The sequence below is a fragment of the Lotus japonicus genome, chromosome 2 (assembly GCF_012489685.1).
Source record: "Lotus japonicus ecotype B-129 chromosome 2, LjGifu_v1.2".
Taxonomy (NCBI): domain Eukaryota; kingdom Viridiplantae; phylum Streptophyta; class Magnoliopsida; order Fabales; family Fabaceae; genus Lotus; species Lotus japonicus.
The window spans coordinates 87,397,753-87,415,773 of NC_080042.1; the positions used below are offsets into that span (position 1 = coordinate 87,397,753).

The 18,021-nt window shown below is 34.9% G+C and overlaps 3 protein-coding genes across 4 annotated transcripts; 1 reads left to right on the forward strand and 2 right to left on the reverse strand.

Annotated features, from left to right (window-relative positions):
- Window positions 1-115: 115 nt before the first annotated feature.
- LOC130740582 (thiol-disulfide oxidoreductase LTO1) lies at window positions 116-2,802 on the reverse strand. The gene is made up of 6 exons (XM_057593239.1): window positions 2,467-2,802; window positions 2,091-2,347; window positions 1,876-1,988; window positions 1,109-1,256; window positions 565-702; window positions 116-488 (listed from the first exon to the last, which is right to left on the reverse strand). The coding sequence occupies exons 1-6, from the start codon at window positions 2,780-2,782 to the stop codon at window positions 414-416; spliced, it is 1,047 nt and encodes a 348-aa protein (XP_057449222.1). The 5' UTR covers window positions 2,783-2,802; the 3' UTR covers window positions 116-413.
- Window positions 2,803-3,520: 718 nt separating this feature from the next.
- LOC130740584 (thiosulfate sulfurtransferase 16, chloroplastic-like) lies at window positions 3,521-5,883 on the forward strand. Its single transcript, XM_057593242.1, has 7 exons — window positions 3,521-3,763; window positions 3,848-3,925; window positions 4,033-4,146; window positions 4,231-4,304; window positions 4,510-4,580; window positions 4,685-4,738; window positions 5,556-5,883. The coding sequence occupies exons 1-7, from the start codon at window positions 3,690-3,692 to the stop codon at window positions 5,628-5,630; spliced, it is 540 nt and encodes a 179-aa protein (XP_057449225.1). The 5' UTR covers window positions 3,521-3,689; the 3' UTR covers window positions 5,631-5,883.
- Window positions 5,884-6,593: 710 nt separating this feature from the next.
- Window positions 6,594-15,276, reverse strand: LOC130740583 (serine/threonine-protein kinase STY17). Of its 2 annotated transcripts, none has more exons than XM_057593240.1 (16): window positions 14,923-15,276; window positions 14,572-14,686; window positions 13,913-14,013; window positions 13,606-13,725; window positions 13,044-13,098; window positions 11,788-11,898; window positions 11,209-11,259; window positions 10,769-10,944; window positions 10,563-10,670; window positions 10,372-10,445; window positions 9,803-9,978; window positions 8,774-8,869; window positions 7,580-7,660; window positions 7,435-7,488; window positions 7,209-7,343; window positions 6,594-7,131 (listed from the first exon to the last, which is right to left on the reverse strand). In XM_057593240.1, exons 1-16 carry the CDS (start codon window positions 15,117-15,119, stop codon window positions 7,048-7,050), a joined length of 1,734 nt encoding a protein of 577 aa, XP_057449223.1. In that variant the 5' UTR covers window positions 15,120-15,276; the 3' UTR covers window positions 6,594-7,047. The 2 variants fall into 2 exon arrangements, with proteins under 2 accessions (XP_057449223.1, XP_057449224.1); XM_057593241.1 differs by having other exon boundaries at window positions 14,572-14,750; window positions 14,923-15,063.
- Window positions 15,277-18,021: the final 2,745 nt, after the last annotated feature.

Genomic DNA, 18,021 nt, shown 5'->3' on the forward strand with positions numbered 1-18,021 from the left:
AAAAAAAAAGGGTTTATTCTAGTAGCTAGGTAACAAGAAGGGCGAGTAATCAAACTTGTGTTTCCAAATTCCAACCCCTTGAGAGTTGAGACAGCATAATTTTAAAACATTCATGTACCAAGAACAAAAAAATATTTAAAGACATTCTTAGTCAGCATAATACTGTAGAGAAAGGGAATTTATACAACTCATCTATAAGCTGTACAATAACTCATCTATAATAAAGGAATTTATACATGTGTTCATCTACCAAGCTATCTCACAGCGTGTTTGGATCAATTTGTATTTTCTCTGAACTAATTCTGCCACCTAGTAGTAACTCACAAAAGCATCTCAGCATAATTGATTTCGGCTATAGAATCAATTATAGAAGGATTTCAAAACATGCGCTTTATTACTTTCAGTCTTAAGCCTTAACTAGGTTGAACAGATTCCTCATAACCAGACACTTGGGCCAGCTCCGATAGTTCTACTTCACCACTTAGAACCTGCAGGAAACACCACATGCAATGAGAACACAAACTTGGGTAGAGCATTGAGGTTACAGAGTTATAATCACAGCACCTGGCCATTAATAATCCAAGTGGGGAAACCTTCAATTTTGGCGTCTATGCATGACTCGAGCATTTTAGTTCCTGTTCGATATCCTTCAGGAAAGCATTCAACATAATCCAATTGCTTGAACGCTTCTCGTCCAAACATCTATAAGAACAGGTTAATGTGAATAATTATGCTTAAAGGCATGTTAGAAAACAACAAACTATAGCTAGCAGATTAGCAAAAAGTTTCAAAATTAAAATGAAGTATGTGTTATGCTATGATTGAAGAACCATGGCAGAGGAATTTAACAACATAGCAGGAACAGGGGTTTACATGAAGAAATGGACCGTGAAAATAATGAATTCATTGACTACTACTTCTGAAACCAAGGTCAAGAACACAAGAAGTATCCATAACCTAAGTTGAAATCTAATAACTAACCTCATTCACTTCTCACTACAACTGATGATAATTCCAATGGAGAAAAGTGAATAACACAGTTCATGATGATATATGATCAATTTAGTGGGGTAAAAAACTTCCAAAGAATTTATAAGTCATGACACACCTCTTTTTGTTCCAGACAGTGCGAACACCAGAAAGCTCCGTACATTTTAGCTCCTATGGAGTGCAAATACCTTGCTAGAGATAGTGCAAAAGGGCTAGATGGAGTTGTAATCTCAGTTGCGTAATATGGCAGCTCAATTTTAGCCTGGCTGTTAAAGTAGATGGCAGAAAATTTGAGAATTTTGAATTCTAAGCATTCACCTTGGTTTTTCATCTCCAATGGAGTAAGAGAGAAACAAAACAAACATACTGGCAGATGAGGTTAATTTGAAATAATAAAATAAATCTATCCTTCACATTTCTTACATTGCCCATTTCTTACAGGGTTGTTACTCGCTATTTCCCTTTGCATTGAATTTGTGGCAAAAGCCCACTCTGTTTGTTACAAAGCACACAACATGTATGAAGGCTGTGCAAAATGTTCCATGCCCTATTAAATATGAACTATATCTATAACTATGTCAACATGAACAATACTGATACATCCAAGACAGAGAAATACTGTATAGGGAAATATAAGCCACGAGCTGAAAACCTGAATGTTATATTGTATAGGGAAAAAAGATATACTGAACTAGTAAAATATTGGCATTGAGCACTCAATAGAGGCATGGCTTGAATCCTAACACTGAAATTGGCATTAAATGACAATGCAATATGACAATTAGAAGCTAGTTTTTCGCCTAAATTTATTCATGGTTATGAAATCGCGTGGATTGTTAAGTGATAACACAATTGTGTCGCGTCCTGGAAGGTTAAAAAGTTCACCTGGAGGAAGCAGATTTAGCATCACTATACGAGGTGTTTAGCGTGAGAATAACTAAGCTAGCAACAAATAACTGTAATCCCAGTTGTTTATAAGTCTCTCGCAATCCATGTTCCTATAACAAAAATTCCAAAAGTAGCACCAATTATGCAACAGCATCAACAAAAAAAATCATAAACAGTAACTAACATAAAAGTATTAACATAATGAAATCAACCTTGAGTGTGATGAAGAACAAGGTGAAGGACAATAGAGCAGAGAGTAAACAGTAAGAGCAAGACGAGGAAGAGAATGATGTGGTCAGAATGTAAAGAAAATATGCACTAGCAGCTGCCATGGAGGTTGTGGTTCCAAGCAATACTAACTGAGCATTGGATTTGTCAATCCCAAATGGAAATTTCTTCGTAGCCAATTGAAGACTCAGAGCAGCAACAAACCCATACGCACCCATCCCAATCAATGGAAGAGGAACACCTGCCAAAATCCACACAAAAACGAACAACTCTTCTCAATTCTCATTCAAGCATTCTTTCAAACACATCGCGTGCAGTTAGTTAGTTTCTGCAATTCACGGTGCAGGGTTGAGTGGATACCGAAAACGAGGGCGTAGTCACTGTTGAGGATGTCGGAGCAGGTGCCACCGCCAACGGGGCAGAAAGCGTCGGCGCCGGTGAGCTTGAGGTAAGTGAGGTATGAGGTTTCAAGGAATCCGGTACCGGCGATCCCGGCGAGGAGGTTGTAGGTCCAATCGGTGGCGGTTTCTTGGTCGGAAGATGAGGAGGAGCATTTGAGAGGGAGCAATTTCGGCTTGCCGGAGAAACTCAACGTCGGTCTGGGTTGGACCGGAGCACGGTGGTGGCGGATCGGAGCGAAGAAGCGATAAGAGGAGAGTGAGAATATGGTCGCCATTGAGAATGAACCGTCTCTGGAGAGCAGTTACAAGTTAATATGAACTGGGCTAGATTTTTAGAAGAATGGGCCTGATTTAAAGCCCAATGGGCTGAATATTTTTGGTGTGAAAATATCTTGGCCCAATGGAGAAGGTCCATGAGTTTTTTGTGTGTGGAGTGGATAGTGTTGCAGAAGTGCCATGCCAATGCGACGTGGAGAAGAAACTTATCCAAATAATGAAGGATAACGAATATCGATGACATTGAATAGTGGAATGTGGGTCCCTGCTCACTGGGCTTATCCGTGTAAACTGTGAAAACATGCGAGCAATGACGTGGCTTCTGAGAGGATTTTATCCAAAAGTTATCCAACCTCACATGTAGTTTAATGTGTTCTTTTTTTGGTTTGATCACCGGTATCCACAAGAGAAAGGATCACACGTGACTAATCTAACTCGAAATACGGTAAAAGTTGATCTTTAGTAAATTTGTAAACAATGTGTATAAGTTATATATTACCTTGATGACATGTCTGCTATTTTGAGAGATATGGAAAAAAAAAAGTTATATATTACCCTCTCAAATCCCATTTTGTTTTATAATATTAATATGAATGAAAAGTTAATTTTTAGAATATCATAAGAAATCTACAATTTTTCCTATGAAGAAAAAAAAAATCTACAAATAGAATTTTTTTTATTTGAAATCACAAATTATTAATTTCAAAATCACACCGATTTTATGGTGTATATGTAGAGGTGAGGTTATCCCTGGCATTGGCTGCAAATGCATGTATTTCAAATCACTATCATAGAGACATTAGACATAGACTCATAATCATAGCTGCTTCAACCTTAAGCAACATTGTTTCATAATAAAGCTGACCACTCATTTGCATTTGATCCTATCCAATAACAGCAATAACGATGAAAGCAATGATAGCAACGCCGGTTGTTCTCTCCGCCGCTACCTACCGTTCATGCTCTCCGATCAGGATCAGGTCACACTCCAATCAAACCCTTCTTAGCTCTCTCTCTGTTTTTCTTCCTCTGTTTCTTCATCTTCAAATTGTTATTACGTGCAGCTCTTCATTTCTAAAAGCCCCCATCTCTCACAAGCAACGGATAACCATTGCTGTTCAACCAAAGTTTCAAACCTTCCGGTAAAGACAACTGTTAGTCACATGGTTCATTAACTTCATAAAAAAATAAGTGTGTGTGTTTTTTTCCTCTGTTTTTTGTTCTCAAAATTGTGGATGGTTCATTGAAGAGTGGAAGGTGCTATGAATCAAAATTTGGAAGCTGTGGGAGTTGTTCCAACTTCAGTGCCGGTGCGTGTAGCGCACGAGCTTCTTCTAGCTGGGCATAAGTATTTGGATGTGAGGTCAGTGTTCAATTTTCATACAACTTTTTTTTTTAGAATCACAAGCCATAAATCCATTTCCTTATTCCCCTGTTTTGTGTGCAGAACCCCTGAAGAGTTTGATGCTGGACATGCTCCTGGTGCCATTAACATACCCTACATGTTCAAAGTTGGATCAGGTTTTATTTCAATTCCCAAATAATCTTTGGAATGGAAGCATTTTTTATTGGAAGTGGTGGTTACATGAGAGTAGAGGGTTGTGAGCTTCATTTTAAAACTAATAATCCAATATGATAACCCACAAGAGTGTAAAGTTCTTTATTTTAATTTAATTTATTTATATATTATATGATCTTAATAGAGATTTACTATTCATATATTCAGGGATGACAAAGAACAGCAACTTTGTTAAAGAGGCCTCCTCACAGTTTAGGAAAGAGGATGAAATTATTGTTGTGAGTGCATGTCTCCTTAAACTCTGGTTTGCCCTTCATTGGATTTTCTATGTTGTTTTCATGGAATCCTCTGCATATCTTATGTTGATCTTGTGGTTTCACAGGGGTGTCAGCTTGGTAAAAGGTCTATGATGGCTGCTACTGACTTGTTAGCTTCTGTAAGCATTTCTTTCTCAATGACTTAGCTTAGTGCTGTCATTAACATAATTGATTTTGGATAGAGTTGATTTTGGCAAAATTGATTATGGTAAACGTGAGTTAAAGTGAATGAATAATGAAGTGATTCAAGTTTGAATACGTTTTTTAGGAAAGTGATTAATGCGGGGTAATACTGTGAAATTCAGTTATGAAATCCCACAATTGATTATGTTAGTGCAAAAACTACTCTCGCTAGCTTCTCTCAATAATCGTTTTTGAGACTAAAATCAATTCTCTAAGTGGATTGCCAAAGATTTATACAACCATGAACCACCTAAAAGTGATTTCAGTGAATAAGAATTTATTTGAAGACTCTGAAACTTGGACCCAAACACAATATTCGGCAATTGTCATTGTTGATTGAAGTTGAAAAGTGAAAACAAACACCTAGTTTGAATGTCTGAATCAAGTTTTGTTCTTTCACAGAAAGGCATCTTTCCAGGACTAGCTGAATACACTAGATTGATCGAGTAAAATAAGAAAGAATTTCATCTTAATCCATAAGAATAATTTCATTATCTTTTTGTGTCGAAATTAATGATTACTTGTGCTGCTAACTTCCTGGCATCTTAATCATTTGGTGATGGTATAAACACGGTTCCACCTCTAGTTTGATTTTGCACTCTATAATCTGGATATTGTTCTTCTAGAGAAATTTCAGGTCTTAGCTTTTGAGTTGAATGCACTGATTCATTTTGAATATACCTAATGATCTTGCAAAACTTTAGCTGAAAGATAGTTTTAGTGTCTAAAATTTATTGATTATTGTATCCTCAGGGGTTCACTGGAGTCACAGACATAGCTGGCGGTTATGCTGCGTGGACCCAAACTGGACTTCCAACAGAACGGTGAATTGGAGCTGCAGCTGTATATAGAATAAGTTTTTGGTAGAGACCCACACATGGAACTGCAATGAGAGTTGAAGAATCCAAATACTGAAAAGTACATGTAAATGCAGAAATGGTTATTAATATATTGCATCAACAATTAGAAAAAGGTTGTTCATGGCTTGATGTGCTGTGTTGTTGATGATGCCATCACGTCCTTATAGTTCCAAACCTTCATTTATAAATGAAAAAAATCGCCGAGCTAAAACTTAGAACAACTCTTTGTTCATACAAATTTTCTCTATTTTATTTTCTTCATAAAAGAAATGGTTTTTGTGATTACCAAGAGACATAACCCACATGCTACCAGTCATCACTATTAAGCTCTCAAATCCCAACAGTTTCAATGTTTAGTACTCTACTTCTGAAAGATCCAAGCAGGAAGCAGCAAGCTTTCCCCGTGAATTTTTAGGATTGTTACCTACTTACCTCATTAAACAAGTAGCTCAAACGACAAATTAAAGTGAAGAAGCCATAGAAATACCGCAAGCACCGTATAAAATCTTACTCATGAATCAATTTTTGGGTAGAGATAGATATAGGTCAAATTATAAGAAGGAAAAAATCTTCCCTGGATGTTATGGCTGTGGATGCCCGAGGGTGGAGTGCTTGAAAGAATCACATTTACAATGGTTTTTTTATGTTAACTGCTGAACTTTTATCATACTGTTCAAAATTCTTTATTTTCTCTCTTAAACTAGGCTGACATAACGTTAAGCGAGTCGCAAAACTTTATTTACAGATCATCGTAAGTTCGTAACACTAGCAACTCGATCACAATTCCAATTACAAGCTCCTTCATATTAATCACAAGTAAATTACAAATACAATTAAATAAGTTTAGCTTTTCAGCAGCGTAATATCAGTGGTGACTAGTTAGTAGTTACACCTGTGTAAATATTAAATAGTGATTTGATCCAGTCAAAAGTAAAGTGTTGGTTGCTGTTTAATCCATAGCAATAATCATTCTTTGTTGATTGCAATAACAAGCAGCTGATAGTCTTTGGACAAAATCGTGGTGTTTAGATTATTTGTGGACAATCAAACGCAAATTGATAGAGTCCAATCTTGTTACATACCAAAACAAAGGGATTTGGACACAGGAGTGCATCGTAAGCTCCAATATGAAATGCGTGGAAAACATACAGCAAAATTTCAAGATTACAGGTTGCCTTAAATTTTCCGACTTTCACTACTCTTGCATCCATCCTATAAAGTTGAGTTGACACAAGGGAGGAGCAGAATGCAAGACAAAACTAAGGCAATAGCAGAGTACAACAGAATCCTTCAAAGGGCAGAAACAGCCAACTCAATCTTGGTCAGACCTACTGTACAGGACAAAAAGGTTATGCTGTTGTATAATCTTTATATGGGTATAAATATCAGTTATGGGCACGTTTAAGTGCTGATAGAAAGCCATGATGGGATGATTTGTCTTTGTGTCGATCTGTTTTTGTATCGTTGACCTGGTAGAAACATGAAGCAGAAAATTACTTAATAGGTCCAATTGAGTGCTATTGTATGAATTTCAGCAGTAGTTTACCTCTTTTGCTATGTTCTGAAGAATTTCAATTATTTCGGAGAAAGCTGGTCTCTCAATTGGATCTTGTTTCCAACACCGTTGGAGCAGTTCAGAAAGTCTTGGATGTGTGTTTTTGGGAATCGATGGCCGTAGACCCTAATAGCAATTTAAGCCACACAGGTTTATCGTGCGCACAGAAGAAAAATGTTTTTGATAAAATTATGTGCATAGAGGAAAGAATAAAAACCTTCTGCACCACGCCAACTGCTGCTTGTAATGGAGTCAAGTACGAGTAAGGCAACTGGTTACAAAAAAGTAAGGTCATTGTTTGAGACCACAAACGAGTAAAAGATAAAGCAGCAAAGTTCACTGCCTAGCACGAAAGCACTCACCTCTCCGGTTAAGAGTTCCCAAAGAGCTATTCCAAAACTGAATACATCAGCCTTCTGGTCATATGGTTTGTGTTCAATGACCTTCAAGCAAAACAGAAATCAATGGAAATATTTGAAGTAGCGTTAAATAAAATCAGAAAGAGGAAAGCAAATATGATGATCACGTAACCACTTCAAAGTTCAAACATATTTATAAATATAATAGAACATTTACTGATTTAATCTCAGCTATTGATTAAATTCTATGAAGCATGTACACATACAAGGGCATCGGACATGACATAGACACAGACACAGACACAGACACATTGACACGCACAATGTCTAAAATACAGGACATCATAATGTTGCTGCATACGTACATACATATGCATGTGTTTTTATATATGTATCATGTATGTATACATGTTTGTGTGTATTGAGAGTATGAGAGGAGTTAATTTTACTATCCATGTCTGAGTTATTATCAAAATTAGCTTCTCACACTTCTCATATTTTTACTTGATACACCCCATATATATATATATAGGTCTTGTCAGGGGGCATACAAAGATGAATTGCAGAAGAACTGACTTTCTGAAATGAAGTGCGCCACGTCTAACACGTCATACAAGTGTCGCCAGTGTAAATAAGTATTCGTGCTTCATGGATAAAAATAGACGGATAGGATTTGGTGTCAAAAATAAGCTAACACTTGGTCTCAATTGCTTCTTTCTTTCTATATAGGCCCCGTTTGGGAAAACAACTTAATTAATCGCTTATGGTGATAAGCGACCATGAGCGCTTATGACATAAGTGCTTATTCATAAGCTATTTTAAAAAAATTATTGAAATAAATTGAAAATAAGCTATATATAAGCACAAGCTCTTTTTCCTAAGCTATCCTGAAATAAGCTAATGTATAAGCATAAGCTTATACACTGCTTTGCCTACACTTTATCTCACCTTCCCCTCAACATGCAAGGTCTTAGACCTCCGATATAATACCTCGCCCCTCGTTCCTCCCCCCAGAAAAAATAAACAAATAATAATGATAGTAGATCTCCATTTTCGTTGGCTGCCATATTTCCTACATTTCAACCAGACAACCTGATTGCATACTACTGACAAATACAGCTCATGAATTTGTATTTCACAATGATGTCGCCAAAAAAATTAATCAGAAAGTACCATTAAGTCCAAGAAAATCTATACCTCAGGAGCCATCCAGCGGTATGTTCCAGTTTCAGCTGTCATCACTCCAGACTGAGTTATCACTCTAGCAACCCCAAAATCAGCAACCTTGACCAACTGTTGAAGAAAGGATATGCTGTTTGAGTACATAGAAATGATAATATTGGAGATGCTTTAATTCTTCTAGAAAAAGTAAGCAATGCTCTCCTCTTATTTTTGTGTACTCAGGTTCATATTTTACTGTGCTGACAACAATAGTCCTGGATTATGCAACTACCCATCTTAAACTTTTGAATACAAATTATAAACTGCAGCGACTCTTGTAATTCAAGTTGACATACAATTTTGGTTCACCAATGAATAAAGAGCCAAAGATGTGCAGAGTAGTATGGCTGAGACAATAGGAAGAGTATAAGTACAAGACTAGTAGCCCTTCACATCTAATACATAGCACCTCCAATAGGTAAACTGATTTCTTTTCTTTTGGTAACAAGCATGAAAGATTAAGAGTATAAAGTATCTGAATAAACAAGTAACATCATAGAAAAACTACATTTGATTATAAATTGGAACACCATCAACATTCTGATACTAAATTAAAAGTCTAATCTAGAAATTCTACAATAAAAAAACTGAATATAACTTGACATAAAAGATAAAGTACTGACCCTTATTTAGATAATACCAGACTCCTTATCATAACCAAATAGGGAAACTAAACATGATAATTACTAGACTACTAATCCTAATTAACTAAGGAAGCGAATCCTGAAATATAAAAATACGGAAATTAATCCTAAAAGATAATCAAAGATAATTTTCATACGATCAAACAATAAGCAATAGATTGGTGATAATTTATAACGCAAATTAAAAAAAAAATTGTCTATCGAAGATAGGATTGCAGCTGACAAAATATGATCAATATTATATCCAAGTTTATTGTAAAACCAAATATTATATATACAGAGAGCAGTGGCAAAACATTGACCAATAACATTGAAAAAGAAATGAGCAATATCAATGCGTGCATTCATGGAATTCCCTTACTTCATTTTCATCCATCAGAAGGTTGCCAGTCTTGAGGTCCCGGTGAATTATATTATTTTGGTGCAAATAGTTCATTCCCTTGGAGACATCAATCGCTACTTTTAGCAAAGATGGAAGCTTAAATACACCCCTTTGTTTGTGCAGAAAGTCATATAAGCTTCCTCTAGACATAAATTCTGATAAAGGCATAAACAGAAGCACATAAGAATTGAATTATCAGGTGACCGAATAAGGCACCCAAATCATTTTAGAAATTAAAGTACTTGATCATAACATAAATAGATAATTGGAAATATTATAGAGATTCTAAAACTAGTATAACTCATCACAAAAGTTAGAAATATAAATAGAAATAAGGAAGCTTGTGCATGAGGCTTCCACTTGTGGGTGTGGAGAGGGTCAAATGTACACAGACTCCGCTATAAGCAGAAAGGCTGTTTCTACAACTAAAACTCATGACCACACCTCACAATGCAGTAACCTTGTCATTACACCAAGACTCACCCTAAAATTAATAGTATGAAACTTAAATATACGACATCATAAATGCTTAGTTCTCTCCTATTTACCAGTAACAATACAAAGATTCGGTGTCCGAGTACATGCGCCAATGAACTGAACAACATTCTTGTGTCTAATCTTCCTGCAATCAAAGATAATTGATGAAGGAAGATTTCAAAGAACTAAGAAACAAAAATCTCCGTAATGGGAAACAAAAGCTCCAGCAATAATATCCAATTATCCAGTTAAGCAAACAAACCTCATGATATAAACTTCCTGTGCAAACTCTTTCAGCATATCTGTACTTATGCGTTCAGGTTTAAGAACTTTGATAGCCACATCTTGACTGCAATATGTGCCTCTGTACCTAAGGAAGTTCAACGAAAGAGGTAGAAAGAGACATTAACTAAAAAAAAAAGCATTTTAGAGTTCAAAAAGATATATTGTCAAACAGAAATAACTCACAAGTCACCAAATGACCCAGAGCCAACTTTGGTTTCATATTTAAGCTGGTTGGCATCAATTTCCCAGACATCAGCTCCATCACATGGTATTTGTATACAATGAGGGGAAGGTTCCATCCCTGTCTGGCATTGTTCATTGGCAGCATAAAGTACGCCCTGATTTGACACATATTGCTCCTGCAGACCAAACAAGACATTTCATATCAATGAGTTTTAAACACAGATAAATGCATTTTAGCAGGGTATAAGAGTGAAAATAACAGATCTTGTCATTCAAATTGATATCAGCTCCTTTTTTTATAAGTCAAACTGAAGATCTCATCTTCCCTTCTTAATTTTGAAAAGGTGTCATTGTATCATAGTATCTAGCAAGAAAATTAATATATTTCTGAAAAATCTAGAAATTTGTATTTTGAAATAATTAACTGAGAGAGAAGATACCTTTATCTTAAAAATTTCCTTTTCCAATATACCTTTAAGCTCCTCAGTTTCCTGAAGACAAATGGAAAACACAATAAAAGTAAGATGCTATTTGGATATAGAAAAGACAATTGAAAAAAATGCACATAAAAGTTAAATATTAGCTCAGGCAAAGCCAAAAATCATATGAACACGCACAAAAACTCCATGTAACACAATCAATGGATTGTGAAGTAGAAGATTCAAAATTTGCATGAATTTACATCACAGCCAGATATTATTGCTAGAAACTGTTACATGAGGAAACAAATGAAGGGGGGGGGGGGGAATTGCAGGACTCCACATCGCCAGAGAAAAAGAGAACTCTACAAAATGTCATCACATTTGAGGGTGACAAAAGAATCTTCAAAACTTCCTTTAATATTTTACTGAAATAACAATACTATCATGTTGCGGAAACCAACTGTATGAGCATTAACAAAGCTTGTATTGGAAATTTAAGGATATTTCTTTTTTACAAATTCAGAAACTACAACCTCTTCTGGTATCAAGATGTTCAAAGGCATACGTGAAGTCACTGCTCAACGATTTTAATCCTACCTCATTAGGCCATCCCTCAACGACAAAGACATCCAAAGAAAACCCATCAGAAGTGGAAAATGCATGAGCTTCTTGAATATTCAGTCCAATCTCCCCAAGAATTGAAGTTAACTGAAGTGCAAAGTAAAGGGTGAGAAACAGCACATAATGGCAAATACAGTTGTTCAATCTTATAATTCAAAAAAAAAATTAATTTTAATCCATTTTCAGTGTAAAAATATTTATAGACTATCACCCAATAATGTTTAGCACATCATTTAATGAATTTGACAAGCTCTGTGAGTCATAACATTGTCAAATTCACTAAAGGATGTGAACACACATCACTAGACGGAAAAGAATTTACAGTACAAATGTAGTATGTACTCCCTCAATTATAATAATGACACATATCTCATGCATGGTATTTTTTTCAAATTAAAATAAAGAAAAAATGTTCAAAGTAATTATTATAGAAAGAAGAAGTACAGTGTGTTCAAAATTTGTGTTCCATTAGATGACAGTGTAAAACCTCTTTCAACAAATAATGCATAAAAATAGATTAACTCAGAAACTCCAAACATTTTGATTCTTATGCAATGAATAATCAATTGAGTTAACCCTGAGTTTGCAAGATAAACATTGAAGCAGTCCTCTCATGGATCAAAACCTGGAAGTTTCCTTGAAAGTTATCAGATCCAGGTTATGACAGTTTTGAACATAATTGGAATTTCCGCTTTTCAATTTAAGAAATAGCATATGAAATAGGCTTCGGGTATCATCACAACCAAGAAAAAGTTTAAGAGTACCGTCCTAGACTTTTAGTTCATGGGGGTAGGTAAAGATTAACAGGTGTCATGTTATTCAATCATGCATACTTTTCTTACACATTAATACGTTTATAAACGGTATATATAATCTGTGTGAAAAATGAATTACTTACAGCAGATAAATAAAACAACTTTCAACTTATAGTTTTAAATTCCTATGTTTGACAGCATTCATAGAAATTGGTAAGAAATATGTTCATAGGTGATACAAAAGGCAATGACAAGCCAGAATTCCTTCCCGGACAGCAATTGGCGAGAGCCTAGAAGTTCTCTAACAAAATCAACTGCCCAGAAAAGCAAGAGCTATGGGCTATTATAGTTTGGATGCTGAGGAATACAGTAGAAAATAAATAAAATGATGATAATACACAAAAATATCACCCCATAATTTAAATACAACATTATACAAAAGTTTCAAAAAAATTAAAATAAAATCAGAATTACCACCTGACTTAGGAGTTTAGGCTTGTCAACTGTTGAAAAGGTAATCTCGTGCATAGGCCTAAAACATAGTAAGTGACAATATTAGCACCAGTTAAAATTTTAAACAGTAATACATTTATTAACTGCAATAAGCTAATGGAAACAAGAATGTTTCCACCCTGGAAAAAATAACTATAGAGAGCCTCTACGATCTAGAGTGCTACAGACTTAGAGCCCACATCCTTGTGAGAGATATAAATATATTGTCTTCTCATTTACTGATTCTACAATCACTTTTTCTATATATCATACTACAGCGATGATCACATTTTATGAAAAGATGAAAACAAAGCATAATTGCATATTCCCCTACCAACTGCACATGGAAAATATTGTTGTGAAAAATGAGTGAGATTTTATCCTTGTCAATATATCAACCTCATCATAAAATTCACTCTTCTACTTGATCAATATAACACGCTTTTTAACAACACTAACTGAAGCCAGAGAAAGTAAGCGAGCCTATTTGCAACATCTGTACTAAAAGAACAACAGTCCAAAATGATGAATTAATTAAAACGTATACCGGTGAAAATATTGTGCCGCACCCATAGCACTGCCTCCATCTTCAATGTTATTTTTAGTTGTTTGAAGTGCAAGAGCTTCGAGATTAGAAGATGAACCAAATGTAGGCGGTGGATGAATTCTTTTCGCCCAAGAGAGAGAGAGAGAGCGAAACGACATTAAACAAATAAATTAATGACACGAACGAAAACATAATATTGATAGGAACAAGAGCAAGGATAATAAAAACTTAAAAAATGATTTGGTATGCTTATTGAGCAATGGCAAGGATGGAAAATCAAACCAAATAAACAACGTATGAGCCATACCCCTGCTTAAAAGAATGGTTAAGAGAACTCTGTGCATCTTCTTTCTCAGAAGGATCTAAATGCATGGAATCATTATGATTTGCACCAGCGAAAGGATATACCTGCATTGAGGATGATACTGATAAGAAAATCTATCTATACTGGCACTAAACTTCTGTGGACTTATTTTAGGCATTTATAAAAACACTGATTCCAGAGTTCCATATTTTAGGCCAATAACAGCATACAGTGATCAACAGAGCAGTCAAGGATAGTAAAAAGGGAAAATAAAAGGCTACAAGCATACTTAACAACTTGTAGAATACTGAATTCCTAATTATATGGGGGAAAACATTTAGGCTTAACCGAAGCTAGTAAAAAGACTAACTATAGAACTTCAAGAACTGTATAGATTAATAGGCATCATATTAATAAGAGAATGTACTATGCTGGAAAAACATTTCGCCTTAATTAAAATTCACGAAAATATTGACTACATGACAAGGAACCAATTATCCCAAAAGCTTAAGCTGTTGGGTAAGGGCCACATGAATGGTTTTATATTATTATTCCTAACACTACACAGAACATTAATAACCTTATAGCAAAATGATCATGTAATTGTGATGTGATATTAACTTAACAAAATTAGTAGCAGTTTAATCTGTGTGTGTTTATACCTGTACTAATCGAACTTGAAATGCCGGGCGATTAGCAGGGTCCTCAGCCAACTTGAGCAATCTCTTGTGAGCAAGAACATCTTCAGCCCTCTCCACATTGACATCCAACGCGTACCTATGTAGTAGCAATCAGAGTGACCAACCACGAGACTCGTACAAAAACCACTCTGGCAAATCCACTTACAGAGGTAAAGTAAAAACAAACAATACTCAGCTATTTTCTTCTTCCTTATTTTCCCAATTCTCATCATACAGTTCAAAAACAACAACAAACAAACTTGAATTGCAGCAAATTAAACAAAAATAAAAAAACGATAGTAAGAAATTCTCGAAGGAAGGGGAATTGAAGACCTAGCAGGGAGTCGATTGAAGTGAAGCCAAAGCTGATCATCGAAGCCAGGAACATGAGCCTCATCGCAATCGGAATCCTGAATTCGACGAAGAACCTCATTGTAGACCTCGAGTTTCTGGCGGTGGTGGCGAGGATTTGGATGCGACGACTGCACCGCTCTGCTTCCGCAGCTTTCAATGTCATGCTCAATCACCATCACTGCCACAGAGCGCGATCAACAACAGTACTCACAGAAGAAGAATCAGAGCGAGAACGAGATCGCGAGAAATTGAAAGAGAAAAACGAAAACGAGAGAAAAAGAAGAGGGAAGGGAAAGGTGAAAGAGAAGATTCAGTTGACGAAAAACTCTTTTTGATTTTTAATTTAAATAATTTTAATTTTTTCCGTTCCAGGTACGAATTGAGTGTTTTTTGGGCTTCGGCGCAGAGTGTTTGTTCCCAGCTATCCACGTCAGCGTGGGTCCCTTTTTTCGCCCAGAATGGACACACGGCAAATTGCAAACTTTGCTGTTTGGATAATTTATTAAATTAAATATTTTGTATTTTTTCTGTGTTTGGCTTTGTAATAATGAAGATGAAAGATGCTTTTGTTTAAAAATAATTAAGATTATAAAAACATGTATAATCGGATTAGGTGGGCCACGTGGGCTTTTGTTTAAGGTTTTATTCGGGGATATGGGTTTGTGACTGTAATCCTTATCCTCTGTCATGAAAAACGTGGCCTACCAAATAATGTAGAATCTTCTCTTTTATCCCACTACCACTGTCTGGGACTTCATTTTGCTAACTCTATCTGAAATGGGGAGAATGAACTTAGTAGATAGAGGTTAGATAATACTTACACACACACTGATTGAGTAATTTGAGGAATTGAGGGTAAGTTGAATTGCAAATGAGAGATTTATTGTATTCGATCAAGGAAGATTATTTACCTAGATATATGTGATCCAAGACAATTATTTTAACCATGACTAATGTTTTTCAAAATTGTTATCTTCATTAGTTTATCATTAATAATGGGTGTTTAATAGATGTAATAGTTCAGCACATAAACAGGAAAAAGAAAACACTCATTTGTCAACCACTATCACTTTTAGTGCATTGATGCAATGATATATTTCCTCCTTTTTTCAGAAAGTTTGTTGTTTTGCATTATTTTTTAATATTCTAAAATGTTTGTTGTTTTAGAAAATCAATGCATTTTTTGCTAATTTTTTTCACTTATACCCTCATTTAATACATTTTCTCTCACTTGTCACTTTTCATATTAACCAACCACAACTCTTTCATATTAATTACATTATTCTCTATCTAAGTATAATTTAATAGTTGCAAATCATACTAGTAAAATTAAATAAGGGCAATCTAGTCAAATTATACTATTAATAATTATTTTCTTACTCTTTGTGTCACAACCTTAAACTACAAACTTTCTGCAACGGAGGGAGTATTAATCTCAGAACCATTAGCTGTGAACTTGGGATAATATCTTAGCTAAGGGAAAACAAAACTCACACTACCCGCACACCGTACAACTTGGTGGTTGGCTGGCGTAAATATATAGGAGTTTCCCTATATGTGAGGGATGTGGGATTGGCACATTTGGATTCATCCTCTTGTGGATGTTGAAACTTTAATTTGTTATTGGCTGATTTAATAGGTCTTTTTTATAAGGAATTGTATATATTAAAATCAAGTACAATGGGTATTTTAATTTAATACAGAGTAATAATAGCAAAAATGAAGCTATAAACAAGAAATTACAAATAACCGAAATGAAACCACATTTTTGGAGGAAGAAGAACAATAGAAAAAATGTTTCATTAAAACCTTACTAGAAAAAAATATTTTGATATAAAAATTTAGTGAAAAAAATTCAATTTTTCTAAGTCCAAAAATAGCCTCCAAGGATTCCCAAAAGCAGCCCCGTTTATCAAAGACCAATTCTCCAATGTTCGGTTCAGATCAATATCAGAAGACCAAGAACCATGACCTACACTTTCTATCCTGACAGAATTTTCTTAATTCTAATCGATTGGGTGTATTGTGTCGATTCTTTTGAGTAATATGTCTGGAAATACCGTTGGATTCCTTATTAACACTCTTTTGATCACAATCGGTACATTCCAGATATAAAGATCCACCAAGTAGGTCCTTAATTTGATTTATTCTCAATATCATTTTTTTCAATGACTAATTATTTTATAAGAGTATTAACATGGTCAAAAGTCTCATATAATTTTACAGATATGACAATAGGGGTGTTCATCGGATTAGATTGATCCGATGAAACCAACGAACCGAACCAAAGCAATTGGATCGGTTTTTTTGTTATTCGATTTAAAACCGATCCAAACTGATAGAAACCAATGAAGATTGGTTCGGTTCACGGTTTGAAAAATTAAAAACCAATGAACCGATGAACCGAACCGATGATATATATTTATTTAAAGAAATGTTTTGAAGAAATATTGTTTATGTTAGTTATACTTATTATGCTTTGTTTTCTATTATTAATTGGTAATGTTTTTGTTTACAACAAAAGCACCCTCTTATTGATTGAAAACTTTGATTAATTTGTAATGGTACTAATACTAAACACTATTTTAAGCATTTCTACTTTGTTAAGTACTTAAGTTGTTGATTATGCATTATGAATTTGTGATTAACTATGATTGAGTTACTAATTTGCGTTGTGAATTATATGTGATTGTTATTTATTTAAAGTTGTGGTATTGATATTGACCAAAAAAAAAAAAAAGAAGTTGTGAAACTGATGATTCGAACCGATTCAAACCGTTCATCATTGATTTGGTTTGGTTCGGTTTTGGAATTTTTTTTTCTAACAACGGATAGAAACCGAACCAATGAATTTTGATTGGATCGGCTTTTGGTTTCACCTAAAACCGGTCCAAGCCGAACCGCGAACACCCTTATATGACATAGATAACTTTTATAAATGGTATAACAACCATTAACACTAAAATTAACTTTTGGGTTGAGTTGTGTGCCAAAATCTATTATGATATCAGAGTATATTCTAGATCTCTCATATTTAAGTCATCATGTTGTCACCGCAAAAGTCAAGTCTTGTAAATT

Coding starts and splice junctions, on each gene's coding strand:
- LOC130740582 (XM_057593239.1), bottom strand. CDS start 2,782: ATGGCGACCATATTCTCACTCTCCTCTTATCGCTTCTTCGCTCCGATC. Junction 2,348..2,466: donor TGACTACGCCCTCGTTTTCG/GTATCCACTCAA, acceptor GGATTTTGGCAG/GTGTTCCTCTTCCATTGATT. Junction 1,257..1,875: donor GCTAAATCTGCTTCCTCCAG/GTGAACTTTTTA, acceptor CTACTTTAACAG/CCAGGCTAAAATTGAGCTGC.
- LOC130740584 (XM_057593242.1), top strand. CDS start 3,690: ATGAAAGCAATGATAGCAACGCCGGTTGTTCTCTCCGCCGCTACCTAC. Junction 4,305..4,509: donor CATGTTCAAAGTTGGATCAG/GTTTTATTTCAA, acceptor TCATATATTCAG/GGATGACAAAGAACAGCAAC. Junction 4,739..5,555: donor CTACTGACTTGTTAGCTTCT/GTAAGCATTTCT, acceptor TTGTATCCTCAG/GGGTTCACTGGAGTCACAGA.
- LOC130740583 (XM_057593240.1), bottom strand. CDS start 15,119: ATGGTGATTGAGCATGACATTGAAAGCTGCGGAAGCAGAGCGGTGCAG. Junction 13,726..13,912: donor AACCATTCTTTTAAGCAGGG/GTATGGCTCATA, acceptor TTGGGCGAAAAG/AATTCATCCACCGCCTACAT. Junction 10,671..10,768: donor TCTGGGTCATTTGGTGACTT/GTGAGTTATTTC, acceptor GAACTTCCTTAG/GTACAGAGGCACATATTGCA.